Source organism: Anthonomus grandis, chromosome 1 (genome assembly GCF_022605725.1).
Source record: "Anthonomus grandis grandis chromosome 1, icAntGran1.3, whole genome shotgun sequence".
In the NCBI taxonomy this organism is placed as follows: domain Eukaryota; kingdom Metazoa; phylum Arthropoda; class Insecta; order Coleoptera; family Curculionidae; genus Anthonomus; species Anthonomus grandis.
The window spans coordinates 51,870,799-51,885,324 of NC_065546.1; the positions used below are offsets into that span (position 1 = coordinate 51,870,799).

General features: G+C 31.6%; 2 protein-coding genes across 3 annotated transcripts; one reads left to right on the plus strand and one right to left on the minus strand.

Moving 5' to 3' along the window:
• Positions 1-3,660: 3,660 nt before the first annotated feature.
• LOC126742039 (nucleoporin Nup43) lies at positions 3,661-7,317 on the plus strand. The gene is made up of 5 exons (XM_050448569.1): positions 3,661-3,788; positions 3,865-4,142; positions 6,332-6,584; positions 6,636-6,839; positions 6,890-7,317. The coding sequence occupies exons 2-5, from the start codon at positions 3,891-3,893 to the stop codon at positions 7,261-7,263; spliced, it is 1,083 nt and encodes a 360-aa protein (XP_050304526.1). The 5' UTR covers positions 3,661-3,788; positions 3,865-3,890; the 3' UTR covers positions 7,264-7,317.
• A 4,203-nt stretch (positions 7,318-11,520) lies between these two features.
• On the minus strand, positions 11,521-14,097 carry LOC126741699 (exocyst complex component 3). 2 transcript variants are annotated; one of them, XM_050448232.1, is made up of 2 exons: positions 13,969-14,097; positions 11,521-13,924 (listed from the first exon to the last, which is right to left on the minus strand). In XM_050448232.1, exon 2 carries the CDS (start codon positions 13,883-13,885, stop codon positions 11,642-11,644), a length of 2,244 nt encoding a protein of 747 aa, XP_050304189.1. In that variant the 5' UTR covers positions 13,886-13,924; positions 13,969-14,097; the 3' UTR covers positions 11,521-11,641. The 2 variants fall into 2 exon arrangements, with proteins under 2 accessions (XP_050304189.1, XP_050304198.1); XM_050448241.1 differs by having other exon boundaries at positions 11,521-13,889; positions 13,969-14,093.
• Positions 14,098-14,526: the final 429 nt, after the last annotated feature.

Here is a 14,526-nt window from a genome sequence, read left to right on the forward strand (position 1 = left end):
ATTATATTGGACTTAAGTATACATAGTTCACTTATATTTACGACTTATACTTCAAAAGTTATAATGAATAAGTGTCTTACATATTTGTATAGTAAGATTAATTTTCGACTGGTGTTCTTTCTCGAAACTTAGCTTTTCATACCATTCCACGGTATAGAAAGGAACTATTTAAGAGATGTTTGTCCAATAATGTAGCTACAGTTTGAAACAGGTTACGAATAAATTCTTTTACAATGTATGCTAAATTTAAGCAGAAAACTACGAGGGCGGGTCAATAAGTCCGTGACTTCTTGAATTTCCCGCCCTTTAATGGAAATGGCAACTCTGCTTCTGTTAACAGAGAACTGTCAGTTGACGCCTGTTAAAATTTGAACAAGCTGCGTCATTTAGTTTGTGTTTGACAGCTGTTGATAGCAGACTACCACTCGTTTTGAGAAGAAAATGGAAAAAAGTGAATTTCGTGTACTCATTAAGCATTATTTTTTACGGAAAAAAACCATCACTCAAACCAAGGCTAAGGTTGATAAATATTATGGGGACTCTGCACCGTCCATTTCCATGGTAAAGAAGTGGTTTACTGAATTTCGATGTGGCCGTACAAGCACGGAAGATGCCGAACGTTCTGAACGCCCAGTCGAGGTCTCTACATCCAAAACAATCGAAAAAATTTACGATATGGTTTTAGCCGATCGGAGATTGAAAGTGAGAGAGATTGTGGAAGCCATAGGCATCTCACATGGTTCAGTAGTTTCAATGTTGAATAATCATTTGGGTATGAGAAAGCTTTCTGCACGATGGGTGCCGCGTTTGCTCGCAATCGACCACAAACGCAACCGTGTGACAATTTCCCAGGAGTGTTTGGCGTTATTCAACCGCAATATGGACGAATTTTTGCATCGTTTCGTCACCGTGGACGAAACGTGGATCCACCACAACACGCCGGAGACCAAACAGCAGTTAAAACAGTGGATTTCTCGGGGTGAATCGGCGCCCAAGAAGGCAAAGGTGGGTTTGTCAGCCAATAAAGTCATGGCGGCCGTTTTTTCGGATGCACGCGGTATAATCCACATTGACTATCTTCAAAAGGGGAAAACAATCAATGGAGAATATTATACCAACTTATTGGATAGATTTAATGAGGAACTGATAGAAAAAAGACCACATTTGGCCAAAAAAAAAGTTCTTTTCCACCAGGACAATGCAAGGGTCCACACATGTGCAGTTTTCATGGCAAAAATCCATGAATTAGGTTACGAATTACTTCCTCATCCGCCCTATTCTCTAGATTTAGCTCCCAGTGACTATTTCCTATTCCCAAACTTAAAGAAAGAGATTTGACTCCAACGACGAAATCATCTCTCAAACAAATGCCTATTTTGATGACCTCGACAAATCATATTTTTTCGAAGGGATAAAAAAATTGGAGAAACGTTGGACTAAGTGTATAGAACTCAAAGGAGACTATGTTGAAAAATAAAATAACTTTTTATATAAAAACCTGTCTTTTATCCAAAAAGTCACGGACTTATTGACCCGCCCTTGTAAATTAATCCAATGTTGTTACGATATTGGCAATACCGCGAATGTGGTTTTTCATAATTTGGGTTAACGTTGGTCAATATTTAAATTCATATTAACGATATTCTAAATTTACAGTAATTAACGATTATTTAACGATATTCCATCCAACAAATCAAACCAAAATCTATAGAAACTTCCAGGCAACCAAATCTACTTATCTGATCACCAAAAATACCACTTCAGAGGTTAATCTAGCCCAGATATTTAATTAAATTTATTGTAGATCCTTGGATTAGTGCCAAACCAGTAGTGAGTTTTCCGTAATTTTGATATTACTTCTTAGGTGTAATCATATTGTAAGTGTGTTTGTTAAAATTCGTCACATTATACATGGTCGCTATAATATCTACATATTGCGGTTATACATTTGATAATAAAAAGAATTAAATAGGTGTCTAGAGTGTGATGCAAATAAGTTTACATGTAACGTAATATACAGTGCGTTTTTTTTTTAATGCGGTACATAGGATTTTACATGGTAAAATTTCAAGTGCATGTTATGTTTATTTTTACTAAGCCTATGCAGACTAAAATTCACATAGGCAAAGTTTAGGTCTCTAGAAATATAACAAGCTTTAGTTTCTTCTTAAAAACTTGCTAGATTTTCAGTAAAATCAAATTTAATTTTAGAAAACAAACACTTTTTCATAGCCTTGTATATTGATTTAATACCAGCTATTTCATCATTACATTGACAATGTCAAAAAGGTAACTTAAATGATGTCAAAAACGAAATTTATTTAACAAAATAAGCATTTAATTTTAGTAAAAATAAATCCATATAAAAAAAAATAAAGAAATTAAATTAATAATTTGTATTTTAATGCTTTTAAGCAGCTACTTCAGGAATAAATTACATCACATTCTTTTAAGAACCGTAAATTTGACGAAGGGTTTTTGTTTACTCTTAAAAGAAATCTTTCTACTACTTATTGATAATCTTTCTACTACATACTTTCTAATTGATTTGCGTAGAACTGGGCGATCTGGATATAAAAGCCAGTAAATACATTTGCCATTTCCTGGTATGAGACTGATACAATCTTCAATCTTACTCCAATCGTATAAACAAGAGTCATTTTTTAATAAATAATTTTAAAAAATTGAGCTTTTATTTGTTGTTATGTCAAACCATTTGATAACTAATGAATGTCTGTAGCCGGTGGTCATGTATTGTACGGGGTATTTCAAAAGAGTCGATTTTTAAATTAATTTTTAGAATAAATTTAAGCATTTTTATTCTAGGAGCTGGGAGTAGTATGCTGCTAAGAGCCCAAACTTGGCCTGTGTCAATTTTTATAACTACAGTAGAAATGTGCCTAACATGCACTTGACATTTTAACATGTAAAATCCTATGTACCGCATTAAAAAAAACGCACTGTATAAGAATAATATCATGGAGATTCCTGATAAAGACATCTCCATATTTTTTAGAATTATTCATCATGGGAAACACGATAATACATTAATTATAATACATTATAGTTACTAAGAAATCGTATATTAGACATTAGTTTAAGGAGACTACGATATACTTGCATAATTGCTTAGCATTAATGTTACTAGGCCACAAATGGATGGGATGTCGGATCTTCGAGACGGTAGATAGGAGAATCCTACTCCTACTACTACTTTATAGATTACCTGAAGGCAAATGGATGAGGGTCTAACAGTAATAAATAATATGTGTCCCTAAGCTTGCAACTTGTAGGCAAATAATTCAAAAAAATTGAGGCACAAAATTATTGTTATTGTTTTTGAGAATTCTCTATGGTACATTTCGAATCTTGCTAGACATAGAATCTATTTCCATATACCATTTCTACGATTGCCCTGAAAAACTACTTTTTTTAATTAAAATTTGTTATTGGTTTATAATGTACATCAAAGACTTGGGCGTAAGAGATTTCGAGATTTAGGAATTTGTCTAAAATACCATACAGTAACTAATAAATGGCAAAACCTACTAAAATGGCAAACCACTAAATTCTCCTTCATCACGCATGTCGCTTTAATTTCGAAAACTTCGCAATTATGTAAAGCAAGCTTACACTTCACATTTCGGTTGAGTTTTCAAATTTAGATTGAGGTTATGTGTATTGTATTTAGTTTATAAGCATATATTTTAGTACATACATTTGTTTTCATTTTACTAATTTTTGGTATCTTCTGTAATTTTGATCCTCAATTTCTTCAATTAAAAACAGTAAGTTTTATTTAGGCATAATAATGCCTAAATAAAAGTTACTTACTAAAAGTATTGCTGACTTCAAATATTTTAGTTTTTCTCAAAGTTGCTACCTTCAAAATGGTTTCTGAAAGTTCAAATGTAACTACAATGTCCCACAACCTCCATGGCACATTTATATCAGAAAAAATTAGCAAAATTCGTTGGAAGCCTGAGACCTTAGGTGAATCACATTTTTTCATAACAGGTAGTGTAGATAATGATACAAACAAAATCCGACTTTGGGATGCTTATGAAAACATTGAAGAAGATGATGTTTATTCTTTTAATGTTGCTGAATATCCCTACTGTGGGGATGTAACAGAATTAAAGGTAAGTAAATAGGTGTCCTATTTATATAGGTGTCCTACACATTATAAGAAAATATTTTAAACACTACTTTTTGCAGATTCCAGTGTAAACATCCAATTACATTAATACAAGTAATAATAATACATTTTTGAAGTTAAATCTATAACTGTGTTAGGGGGTTATAGATTCAAAGAACCATAAACTAATATTTTTATTGACATTTTTTGTTAGGTTGAAAAAAAATGAAGATAATAGACATAGGCATGTATTGACTTTAAATTTAAAAAGTAGCTTTGTTGTCTCAAACATAGTTACTGACAAAGTTTTACTTAACTTAGGTGGGCAAAAGGTAGACAATTCTAAAACAGAATCATTTACTTGAAGTCTACCCAAGAGATTTATTTCCTATAACCAGGAGCTAATATTTTACCAACATAACTTTTTCTATATAGAGAGTTTAAGAACTTGTTGGATGTTATATGAATAAAGTATATGTTTCTGCAAATGCTGCAAAACTTTTTATTATTTTATATAATGAAGAGTTGTATTATTCATATTCATTCATCACTTAGGTGCTGGTTTCTGGACTGGTATTATCCATATCCATGATATTTTCTTAAACATCTAAACAATGCCTTTCTTGATGTTCATTTAATTTTATAAAAACCATGTCTCCATACTCCTGATTGGAATATTGCTCTGGGATTTTTAATTTTTTTACAATGTTAAAATTACAAATTAATTGTTCTTATAAAGTTAAAAGTTTGATGTTAACTTGGTAAATAATTAGGCCTACTTATTAAAAGGAACAAAGGAAAAATCTGGGTTGTAGGCACAAGTTATAGGCAGATTTAAAAAAATTACATTTTTGCTAAACCACCTTGTATTTCTGTTATAGGATGGATGATATAGATCCTTAAATTTTAAGTTTTTTGTCAACTAGAAACAGGACTGGTCTGTAATCTCAAAAATGCATAATAGTAATTTAAATATTGAAAGCAATAATTAAAGTCGCTTGTTATTATCTAAATATTTTAGTTTCTTTTTAATATGTTTGTTTCTAGACTTAATGGCAAAAATTTTCAGGTAAATTTTTAAAAGTATTAAGTTTAAAACAGTTCTAAATACAAATGTATAGGAAGTTTACAAATATTAGAATTATACCTTTCAACATAATCCACACCAACCATCACACAATTTAATGTTACAATTTCTTTTATTTCTTTTTATAAAAGAAATAAAAGATTTTTATAAAAATTAATTATAAAAAAGATAATTAATTATAAAAATTAAATTCTGGGCATTATAGGAATATAGGAATTAAACATATATGTATACATTATAGGAATCAAACATATAAAATTACTGAAACCTATTTGTAGCAATAGAAAACCAAATGCCTGTTCATGCTCTGAAATTAAGTAAAATATATAGTTCTATAGTACATTTCACATTCTAATTCACACATTTTTGTAACAATACATTCCAACAATATGATAAAAAGCCCTTCATAATTATATTAAATTAATATAGTCATTAAATTATAGAAAACAGAATGTTTATACTGTGTGTACTATTTTGTAGTTTAGGTTTGTTAGTTAGTTGTATTTAGTATTCTACTTATGCCTACTTTAATAGTTTCACCTAGAGGATCTAGTTTTTAATAATCACCTGATGAGTTCTGTTACAATATTAATAATAATCAATGAAGGGTAATAAAATAGCTATTGGAAGATTTTTAAAAAGTAAATTTTGAAATGGAAAAAAAACTGAAAAGTTAAAAAGTCTAGCACTGGTGTTCAATCATTATTCTAAATATTAAACAATTCCCTACCATGTCTAACATTAGACAAATGTAGATATTAATTTTTTAATAAGGTTTCAATGTAATCATTATTTCCAAAATGTGCAATAATGTTTTTTTATTTTTCTATTATTCTTTTTAACTTTTTATTATTATTATTTTATGTGTCCTAAGGCCTTTCGAGATGGTCCTATAAACATGGTCTTTATGGATGGTCTTTAAACATTACTTCCTTATATTTATACCAATGTAAAAACATTTTTTTAAATTTGTGATTAAATAACCTTCATTAGCTAGCTAATAATTAAGTTATCATATATTTTTTTTAACATATTGTAACGCCTTTTTTATAAATTCTGACCTCATAGAAATGTACATGCAGCTCTGTCAGTAGATTTTTTTTTAGTTTCTTAATTCTGAGTACTTTGCCAGCAGTTCATCGTCTGGTTCGGTACATTTATTCTCAGTGGCAGTATCAGATGTAGGGGAATCATATATTAAACATCACAGAACATGGAAAGATATACATTATTTTAAAAATAGTGAACCAAGTCCCTCTACTGCTTTGACATTTCATGAAAATGATATAGTTACAGTTGGGGAAGATGGAAGAATTAATGTCTTAAATGCTCAGTCAGAAAATATTGTTAGGACGATTGGTGGGTACTATTGAAAACACTTCAACTTTTATTTTTATGATTATTTATTAGATAATGCAGACAGTTGTTCCATTCAATGTGTAATATTCATCAGGCATAATGAAGTACTTACTAGCAACCTGAGGGGGCAAATGAAAGTTTGGGATTTAAGATCCAATAGTAATAAGGCGGCTAGTACTTTTATGCTAAGCGGGGATCAGGTTACACCTACTTGTTTGACCTTCTATCCTACTCAAAGACACATAATTATTGCAGGTATTATAAACATCTTCTCTATACAACATTTTTTTAATTTGATTTATTAGGTGATGAACTGGGAGCTCTAACATCGTGGGATCTTAGAGTAAACACATATCCAGTAAATGTATTAAATGCTCATGAGGGATCAATCTCAGAGATATCATTTCATCCTGATGATCCTGATCATCTTTTTACCTGTTCTAGTGCTGGAGAATTATGGCATTGGTCTACTAAAAATAAAAACAAATATTCCATAGATTTGCAGCAGGAGGAATCAAATGTTTGGCTCGCTCCAGAGAACGTTAAAAATAAAATGGAGGTTCTTACTCTTATGCCCACACTAGCAAAGCCCATTAACACTTTGGATATTAGTAATTGTAAAGTTCTATGTGGATGCGATAATGAGGCGATTTATTTGATTAATGGTGTTTCTCTTTAAGTATATCTGTTGTTATTATACATTGCATTTGAAATAAACTGAATTTATAAGTAAGTCCTGTGTAACATTTACAAAATAAGCCTATGAAAATTTTATTGCAATTCACGATTAAAGGCTTTTGCTTCCTGTTCTATTTATTTAAGATTTATATTTATTTATTTTCTTTAACGTTTACAATATTTACAGAATGCAAAGATATATACATATACATTTATCACTTAACTAAACTTTAAGCCTAACGTGAGCTTAATCTAATTGCAGATTGTTTAAAAGAGTTTAATGAGCAACAGAATTGAGAAAATTGAATCAAGATTTTCTGTATGTTTGTTGACTGTTGCAGAAATTCTGTTTGTTGGATTCTGTAAAAAATATGTTGTTCGGCAGAAAGGGACATGGAGAAGTGAATAATTTCGGGTTTAGTAAGGTGGAACATAGATTGAGAAGAGAGCAAGGCAGTCAGAACATCTTGTTATACCATTTAGAACCTTAAAAGCAAAACATACATCATAGTACTCTCTTCTATGTGACAAGGGATTTAATGATAGATATGACATAGTCTGTTCTGTAGAAAGAAGTGTACCTGATCTTGAAAGGATAAATCTCATCTCATGAGCAAATTTGTGCTGAACATTTTCAATCCTATTGATATTTAGGAGACCATATTACATTAACCAATTTAAGATTAGATCTGACCAGAGATCTATACAAAGATTTAAATGCAGGAATACTACTGAAATCCCTACATGATCTCCTTACAAAGCCCAACATTCTGTTTGATTTAGAAATAATATTATCAAAGTGATGAGAAAAACAAAGCTTAAGGTCCATATAGACACCAAGATCCTTTACTAAATTAACATGCCTTAGAGTTGAATTATTAATTAAGTATTCTACAGGGTACAGACTCCTTTTTTTTACTGAATTTCATGAGTCAACATTTATTAACGTTAAGAGACATGAGATACAATTGGCACTAGGAAAAGATTATATTAATGTAATTTTGCAAATTTTCAATATCTAGAGAAGAGCACATTTGTTGGAACAGTTTTAAATCGTCAGCAAATAGGAGACATTTTGACTTCACGAGAAGAGCAAGATCATTTATAAATAGATTAAACAAGAGAGGACCGAGATATGAACCGTGAGGAACTCCGGAAGAAGCCATAAAACGTCGAGACAAGCAACAACCAATTCTAACTTGGTGCCCACGATTGTTAAGGTATGATTTAATCCAAGATAACAAGGTGCCAATTGATTTGACAGTTATGGCATGTACCTCATGGAATGAACTAAAAATGAAGTTGGTAAATATGAAAAGGTTGGTAACGACTGAGCGATCACTGAAAAATCCGTGTTGTTGATCAACCAAAATCTCTTGAAAAACCTTCTTCAGAACAGCCTCGATCCATTGCTCAAAGAAGTTATAGGACTGGACGATATGATTCGTGTGGGGCGGTAATTAGACACATCGTTTTTGTTTCCAGATTTAAATATTGGACAAACGTTGGACATCTTTCAATCTTTAGGAAACAGACCTTGATTCAATGAATCAGTAAATAATTTGTGTAAAGGAAGATAAAAATAGAATGGCAGCATTCTTTCATCATCCTGTTGGGAAATTGATCAGAACCTGCCCCCTTACTTGCATCAACTTCGGAAAGTGCAGTTTCAACGTCAGTAGGACTTATCACAACCTCAGACACTAAATTAAACTTATAATTGATTTATATCGGAATTAAATGAGGCATTTTGCTGGCTAGTATTATAAACAAAAGCGAAATGCTTTGCAAAAAAAATCTGCTGTCCCCCTTTATAGCACTTACAGACCTACTAACATATACTTTCTATAACAATTCCTAGATACCAAATTGGCTTCCAGTCTTAATGAGCTAAATTTTGCATAATCAGCCACAGAACCAGATTCTATAATTTGTGGGTAATTTTTTCTGCGTGATAAGATTTTTAACTCCCTGGAGAACAAAACTGGATAATGACTTCTTTATGGGAACAAACATATCAAAACAACCATATAATACAGATTAAAAGTGTACAACATTAACATTTAAATCAGTATTAGACATTATTGTTTCTCAATTACAGCTTAGGAGATAATTTTCAATGAAAGTGAAATCTGTTTCAATCAAAGTAAAAGCATGTTTAAAGTCCTAATACTAAGTCACATGTGAAGTTAAATATTTAGGCAAGGCAGTATCAGTTCAAGAGGAGGATGGTATGGATCAGATTAACAAAACCGTTACATTTAATTGTGGACGGTAAATCAAGATTTGAAAAACAGAGTTCGAGAATTGACCCATATTCAATCCTGAAAAAGCAAGTGAATCACAGAGAATAGAATCCCTGCCAAACGCCAGGTAGGTCTTTACTGGTTTCCAAGATATATTAGAAAGATTAAAGTCAAAAGTCACCAAGAATTAATTTTTATATAGGTCACAGACTTTTGCAATTGTTCTACAGTACTTTTTATAAACAGATATGTCCGTGGTAGGATGGATATAAATACGGCCAAGGCAGTATTCCTCATGGTTGCCTAGATCAGCTAAAATCCAAATTTCTCTATGGATGGGTCAGCAATATCCAGTTTACGAGATTTAATATAGTTTTTGACAGCAAGAAGCACACTTTCACCTCGACTTTTGGAACTGTTATCAACTTTACGATCTATTCTATAAACGTTATAGAGCTAGAATCGAGAAATTCTTCATTATTAATAGCGGAATCTAACCAGGTTTCTGTAAGAGATATAGTATAATCTTCAGCCTGAGCATTGCAGAGAAAGTCTAAGTTTAGTTTTTAGGCCTCTTACATTTTGATAAAAGAAGAGAATATCTTTATCTACAGCTGTGGACGCTCTGCACACGCTTTCTTTTCATAACGAAATTCTTTTACCGCAGTGCCCACGGGCCATAGATTTTCATCGAGTAATCCCCTATAAGAAGTGATTCCTTTACACCAATTTTAAAGGAAAGAACATCCTCATTTTTGTCAAGGGTTTGAATTTGACTAATACATATCATCCCATACAGCATGTATTGCTGATTGTTCTATTCTAGTGATTTATATACATACTATATTTGACTTCATCAACCAATCACAGAATATTTAGAATTTATGACATTTTCCAGATCTATCAAACATCCCATATCTCCCCAAAATATCAATGTTAGTGTGGAAATGAGCAACTTGAATAGCTACTTTATGTTCAGTTACTATTAATATTCAGCTTATTGACTAATCTGCGGTGGTATGTAGTCGTGCCACAAGTTTCTCTGATCAGTAACAACATTTTGCATCTTTATTTTTTTGTCTCTATTAAAGGGGTGCAAAAATACCTTTGTTTTATAGTTACATTTCTCCAGTTGTTCTTCAGAGTAAAAATGTACAAGAAAATAAATTAATCCTAGACGTGTGTAGATAAACAATTTAGAACAGCAATAAATTTATCTTCTATAATTTCAATAATTTATCTTATAAGTAATTTATCTTCTAGTAATTGAGATTACTACTGACAGGGAGTTCTAAATTTGATAACTGAGTTATTCAATTAAGCCTAAGATTGCAAATTTGTGGTACTGCTAGAAATGGTAGTACTTAGTTACTTTATTAAAATTATTTCATAAAACCACACTAATGCTTATCAAATATTCTTGGAAAGAAGAAGTTCTATTCATTTCAAAAAGCCAATCAAATTTTCTTTATATTCCTCCTAATTATTGCACTTGTAGGCTTTAGAATGTATAGGATTATAAATAACAATACATTACAGCTAAGTAACTTTGAAGCAGCAGTTTTAGCTTAAGTGGTAACTTTTCCTCATTTCCTTCACCGTTGGACTAGCAGTTTATATGCAGTCATCAAACATTTTAAGAGGTTTCTTGATAACATGTCTGTCAAATATCTTTTAGCAACAGCGTTTCTATCCTGCTCAACTATAAAGATGTAGTTAGTTTCAGTGTGGAAAACAATCGTCAACAGTACCATAAATTGTCTCCAGAGCATCTCAAAGATACTAACCATTGAGAATTAAACAATTTTTCAAAGTGCCCTCTATCTACACTTAATAAACTATTTCACACTTAATATTTAAACTTGTAAAGCTATTTCTTGGCAAAATTGGCTACTTCAAGATTATGATTTATTACAGTTTTACAGATTCATTTGTAATAAACATAACACTTTTAAAATTAAAACTGTTCGACAATATGCAGGTCTATATGAAGTAACAAAAACGCAAATAAATATTAACATTAGAAATTCTGTATATTTAAGGCCAATAAAATGCTGTTTTACTCTAGAAATATTTTTGTTTAGCTCTATATTATATTTCATATAAATTATTATTCTACTGTACTTAATTTTATTAAAAATTTAAATTGATAACCATTTTAGGAAACACTAGTGATTTAAAAACACTACTCCTATGAGAAACTTTTGGCCTGTCTACATGTGCTACTTTATCTTTTATATCAGACTTTGATAAGTCTCCCCTTAAATTAAGCAACCTTAAAAGATGATCCTCAGTTATATCTGGATACTTTTCAACCACTCTATGAAGCTCAAAAGAAATCATATCATCATCACTTTTTACAACTTCTGACAGCATTATAATTACTTCAAATTCATCATCATTGCTGTCATGTTCTTTTGAAGAAATATTGCTGAACAATGTTCTTAATCTGTCTGTTTCCTTTGCCATTTGGCTGGCAGCTTTTATACAATCATCAAATGTCTTGAAAGATACTTTTCTTGACAACATGGCTGTCAAATATCTTTTAGCCACAGTGTTTCTGGCCTGATCAACAATAAAGTTGTAGTTAGCTTCAGCTAATCGATTATAGTCTTGGAAATAATCCTCAAGGGTAGCATAAATTGTCTCCAGAGCAGAACTTACTTGCAACTCTGAGGTTACTAGCCATTGAGAATTAAAAAGTTTTTCAAAGTGCTGATCCAAGTCAATAAAAAGTTCTTCCAGAAGAAAATTACAAGCTTCATTTCTTAGCTGCAAAAAAGTGCCTCTTAATCTATTAAAATTTTCATTAATATGACTTGCAAACAAACCAGAGTACTGTTTCTCTAAGTGGTTTCCTAAATCAACAAATTGCAAACACTGATTTATAATTATTATCATGTATTGAGTAAAAAAAGGCACTTGCTTCCTATCTTCAAAATACCTGTGTTTAAAATCTATTATTGCATCTCTAAAGGAATCTCTAAATTTAATAACCTGTTCCACACTTAATATTAAAACTTTTAAAGCTATTTCCTGACTGATGGTGTTGGCTACGTCAAGATTCTGATTTATCATCTGAAAAATGATTATTGGAGCTGCAGTTCTGGTGTAAGAATTTGTGTCAGGCGCAACAGCAGACTTCCATTCTTCTTTCTCAGATTTTAAAGTGTTCTGCATCCATTCAATGTAATTTGACTCAATATCATTCAAGTAGTTTGAGATAACCCTCTCGAGTAATGCAGGTGGTAATAAATTTCCCAAATCCTTTGTGTGTTCCACCAAATCTGGGTGACCCATCATATCTTCTGAATGGTATGTTTTGTAAACCATACACAATATTGTTACATACTCAGTCCCTTGCAAACCATTTTGTATCAACTCCTGTAGATGAACAGATAAAGATCTGTGATACATTTGCACATATTTATTAACAATTTGGTACTCTGGAGGGAAGCATGGTTGGCACAAAGTTTTGACAACTCTTAAGTCTTCTAAAATAAGTTGTCTTATGAGTTCTAAATACCTTATCAGCCAATGTTTATTATCCTCCCTTTCTTCTACTTGAGTTCCTTCAATTCTTGATTGAACCGACTTTTCCAGAATATTGAATGCCATTTGTTTCCATTTCTTAGGCCTTCCAGGGGCTAAGAAACCAGTTTGTTTTTCTTGCTTTAGTGCTATTTCATCTGCTCTTTCTTCCCTCTTAATTATCCGGAGTACTGTCACCAGTTCAGCAGGATTTTTCCTAACTGTATTAAGAGTTCTGGACAACACAAAGACCAATTGTTTTTCCAGTAAATTAGATAATACTTCCACTTCTGAAAAGTATGCTTTAAGCAAAGACTTGTCATGTGGAGATTGGTTTGGCAATTTGTGAAGTTCAAAAAGCAGATCATCTCTGGAATTTTCAAGATCTCTTAGGCACTGATGTGTATGCAAAAGCTTGCCTTCATTAATCCATTGTTTAGTCTTTTCCACACTCTCTGGAACAGTGAAGATATGTCTTAAATTTTCCCTTGCAGTCACATATTGGGAATGTCTCATGTTTTCATCTCTAACTTCATTTAAAGCTTCATAAAGTCTTGTTACATTTGAAAACATGCTAAATGTTTTCTTCACGTTGGCATTAATTTCAACAGATTGATCCAGGCACAAATGTAATTGAGTAATACCAGTTCTGACACCATCCAATTGTTGTTGCATTGCTGATTTAAGTAAAGCTTCAACTGAGCCTTTTTTTCTTACAAATCTCTGTTTTATTTGATCGATTTTCTCTAGTTGTCCAGGCCTATTAAACATGTTGACAATTTTTGCCGTAGCAGAGGCTTTCGCTGTTGCCTCCCATTCTCTCATATTTACACCTGATGGAGCCATTGTTCTGTAGAGCAGAGAAAATAAATAATTGAATCGTGTCTATAACATCAAAACAGAAAGTAATTATAGACTGAATCTCTCACCTTTGGCTGTTTATTTCAAATAATCTTGAACTAGTATTGTTATGGAGTTTAAAAGAATAATATTTTATTTTATGTTTATTATTTTATTTGCTTATTTTCTAATTCTTACATGACGTTGACATGTGTCAAATTCTGTGACAAGATCTTTAAGGTGAATTTACATGTGACATGGTCGATTTGAGGTTATCTCAAAACGCTTCATCGCTGGCGATCATTGCATATTAGGGTATCTGATACTTGCAGGTTTTTTTGACAAAAGTATATTTTCTTAGATGCGTTATTTTTCAGATAACTAGTTGTTTAAATTAGCAAGTTAGAATCCAGAAACACTTACAATAGGAAATATTTTAAAGCGTACAATGTTGTAGTGAAGTGAGTACATTGCCTACTGAAATTCTATCAAATTCTAATAGCGTATCAGAAAAAATAAGCTGTTAATAATATTTTGTTATTTGGCAGGTGTCACGTTGTTAAAATAAATAGATTATATTTATTAGTTTTAAATTGAATTTGGGCGCTTCTATGTCAATTGTGCCCAGCCCAACCCAACAAACGTTG

Excerpts from the sequence above, each read along its gene's own strand:
- LOC126742039 (XM_050448569.1), top strand. The coding sequence starts at position 3,891 with ATGGTTTCTGAAAGTTCAAATGTAACTACAATGTCCCACAACCTCCAT. Across the intron at positions 6,585-6,635 it reads AAATATTGTTAGGACGATTG|ATAATGCAGACAGTTGTTCC; the intron begins GTGGGTACTATT and ends ATTATTTATTAG. Across the intron at positions 6,840-6,889 it reads AAGACACATAATTATTGCAG|GTGATGAACTGGGAGCTCTA; the intron begins GTATTATAAACA and ends TTGATTTATTAG.
- LOC126741699 (XM_050448232.1), bottom strand. The coding sequence starts at position 13,885 with ATGGCTCCATCAGGTGTAAATATGAGAGAATGGGAGGCAACAGCGAAA.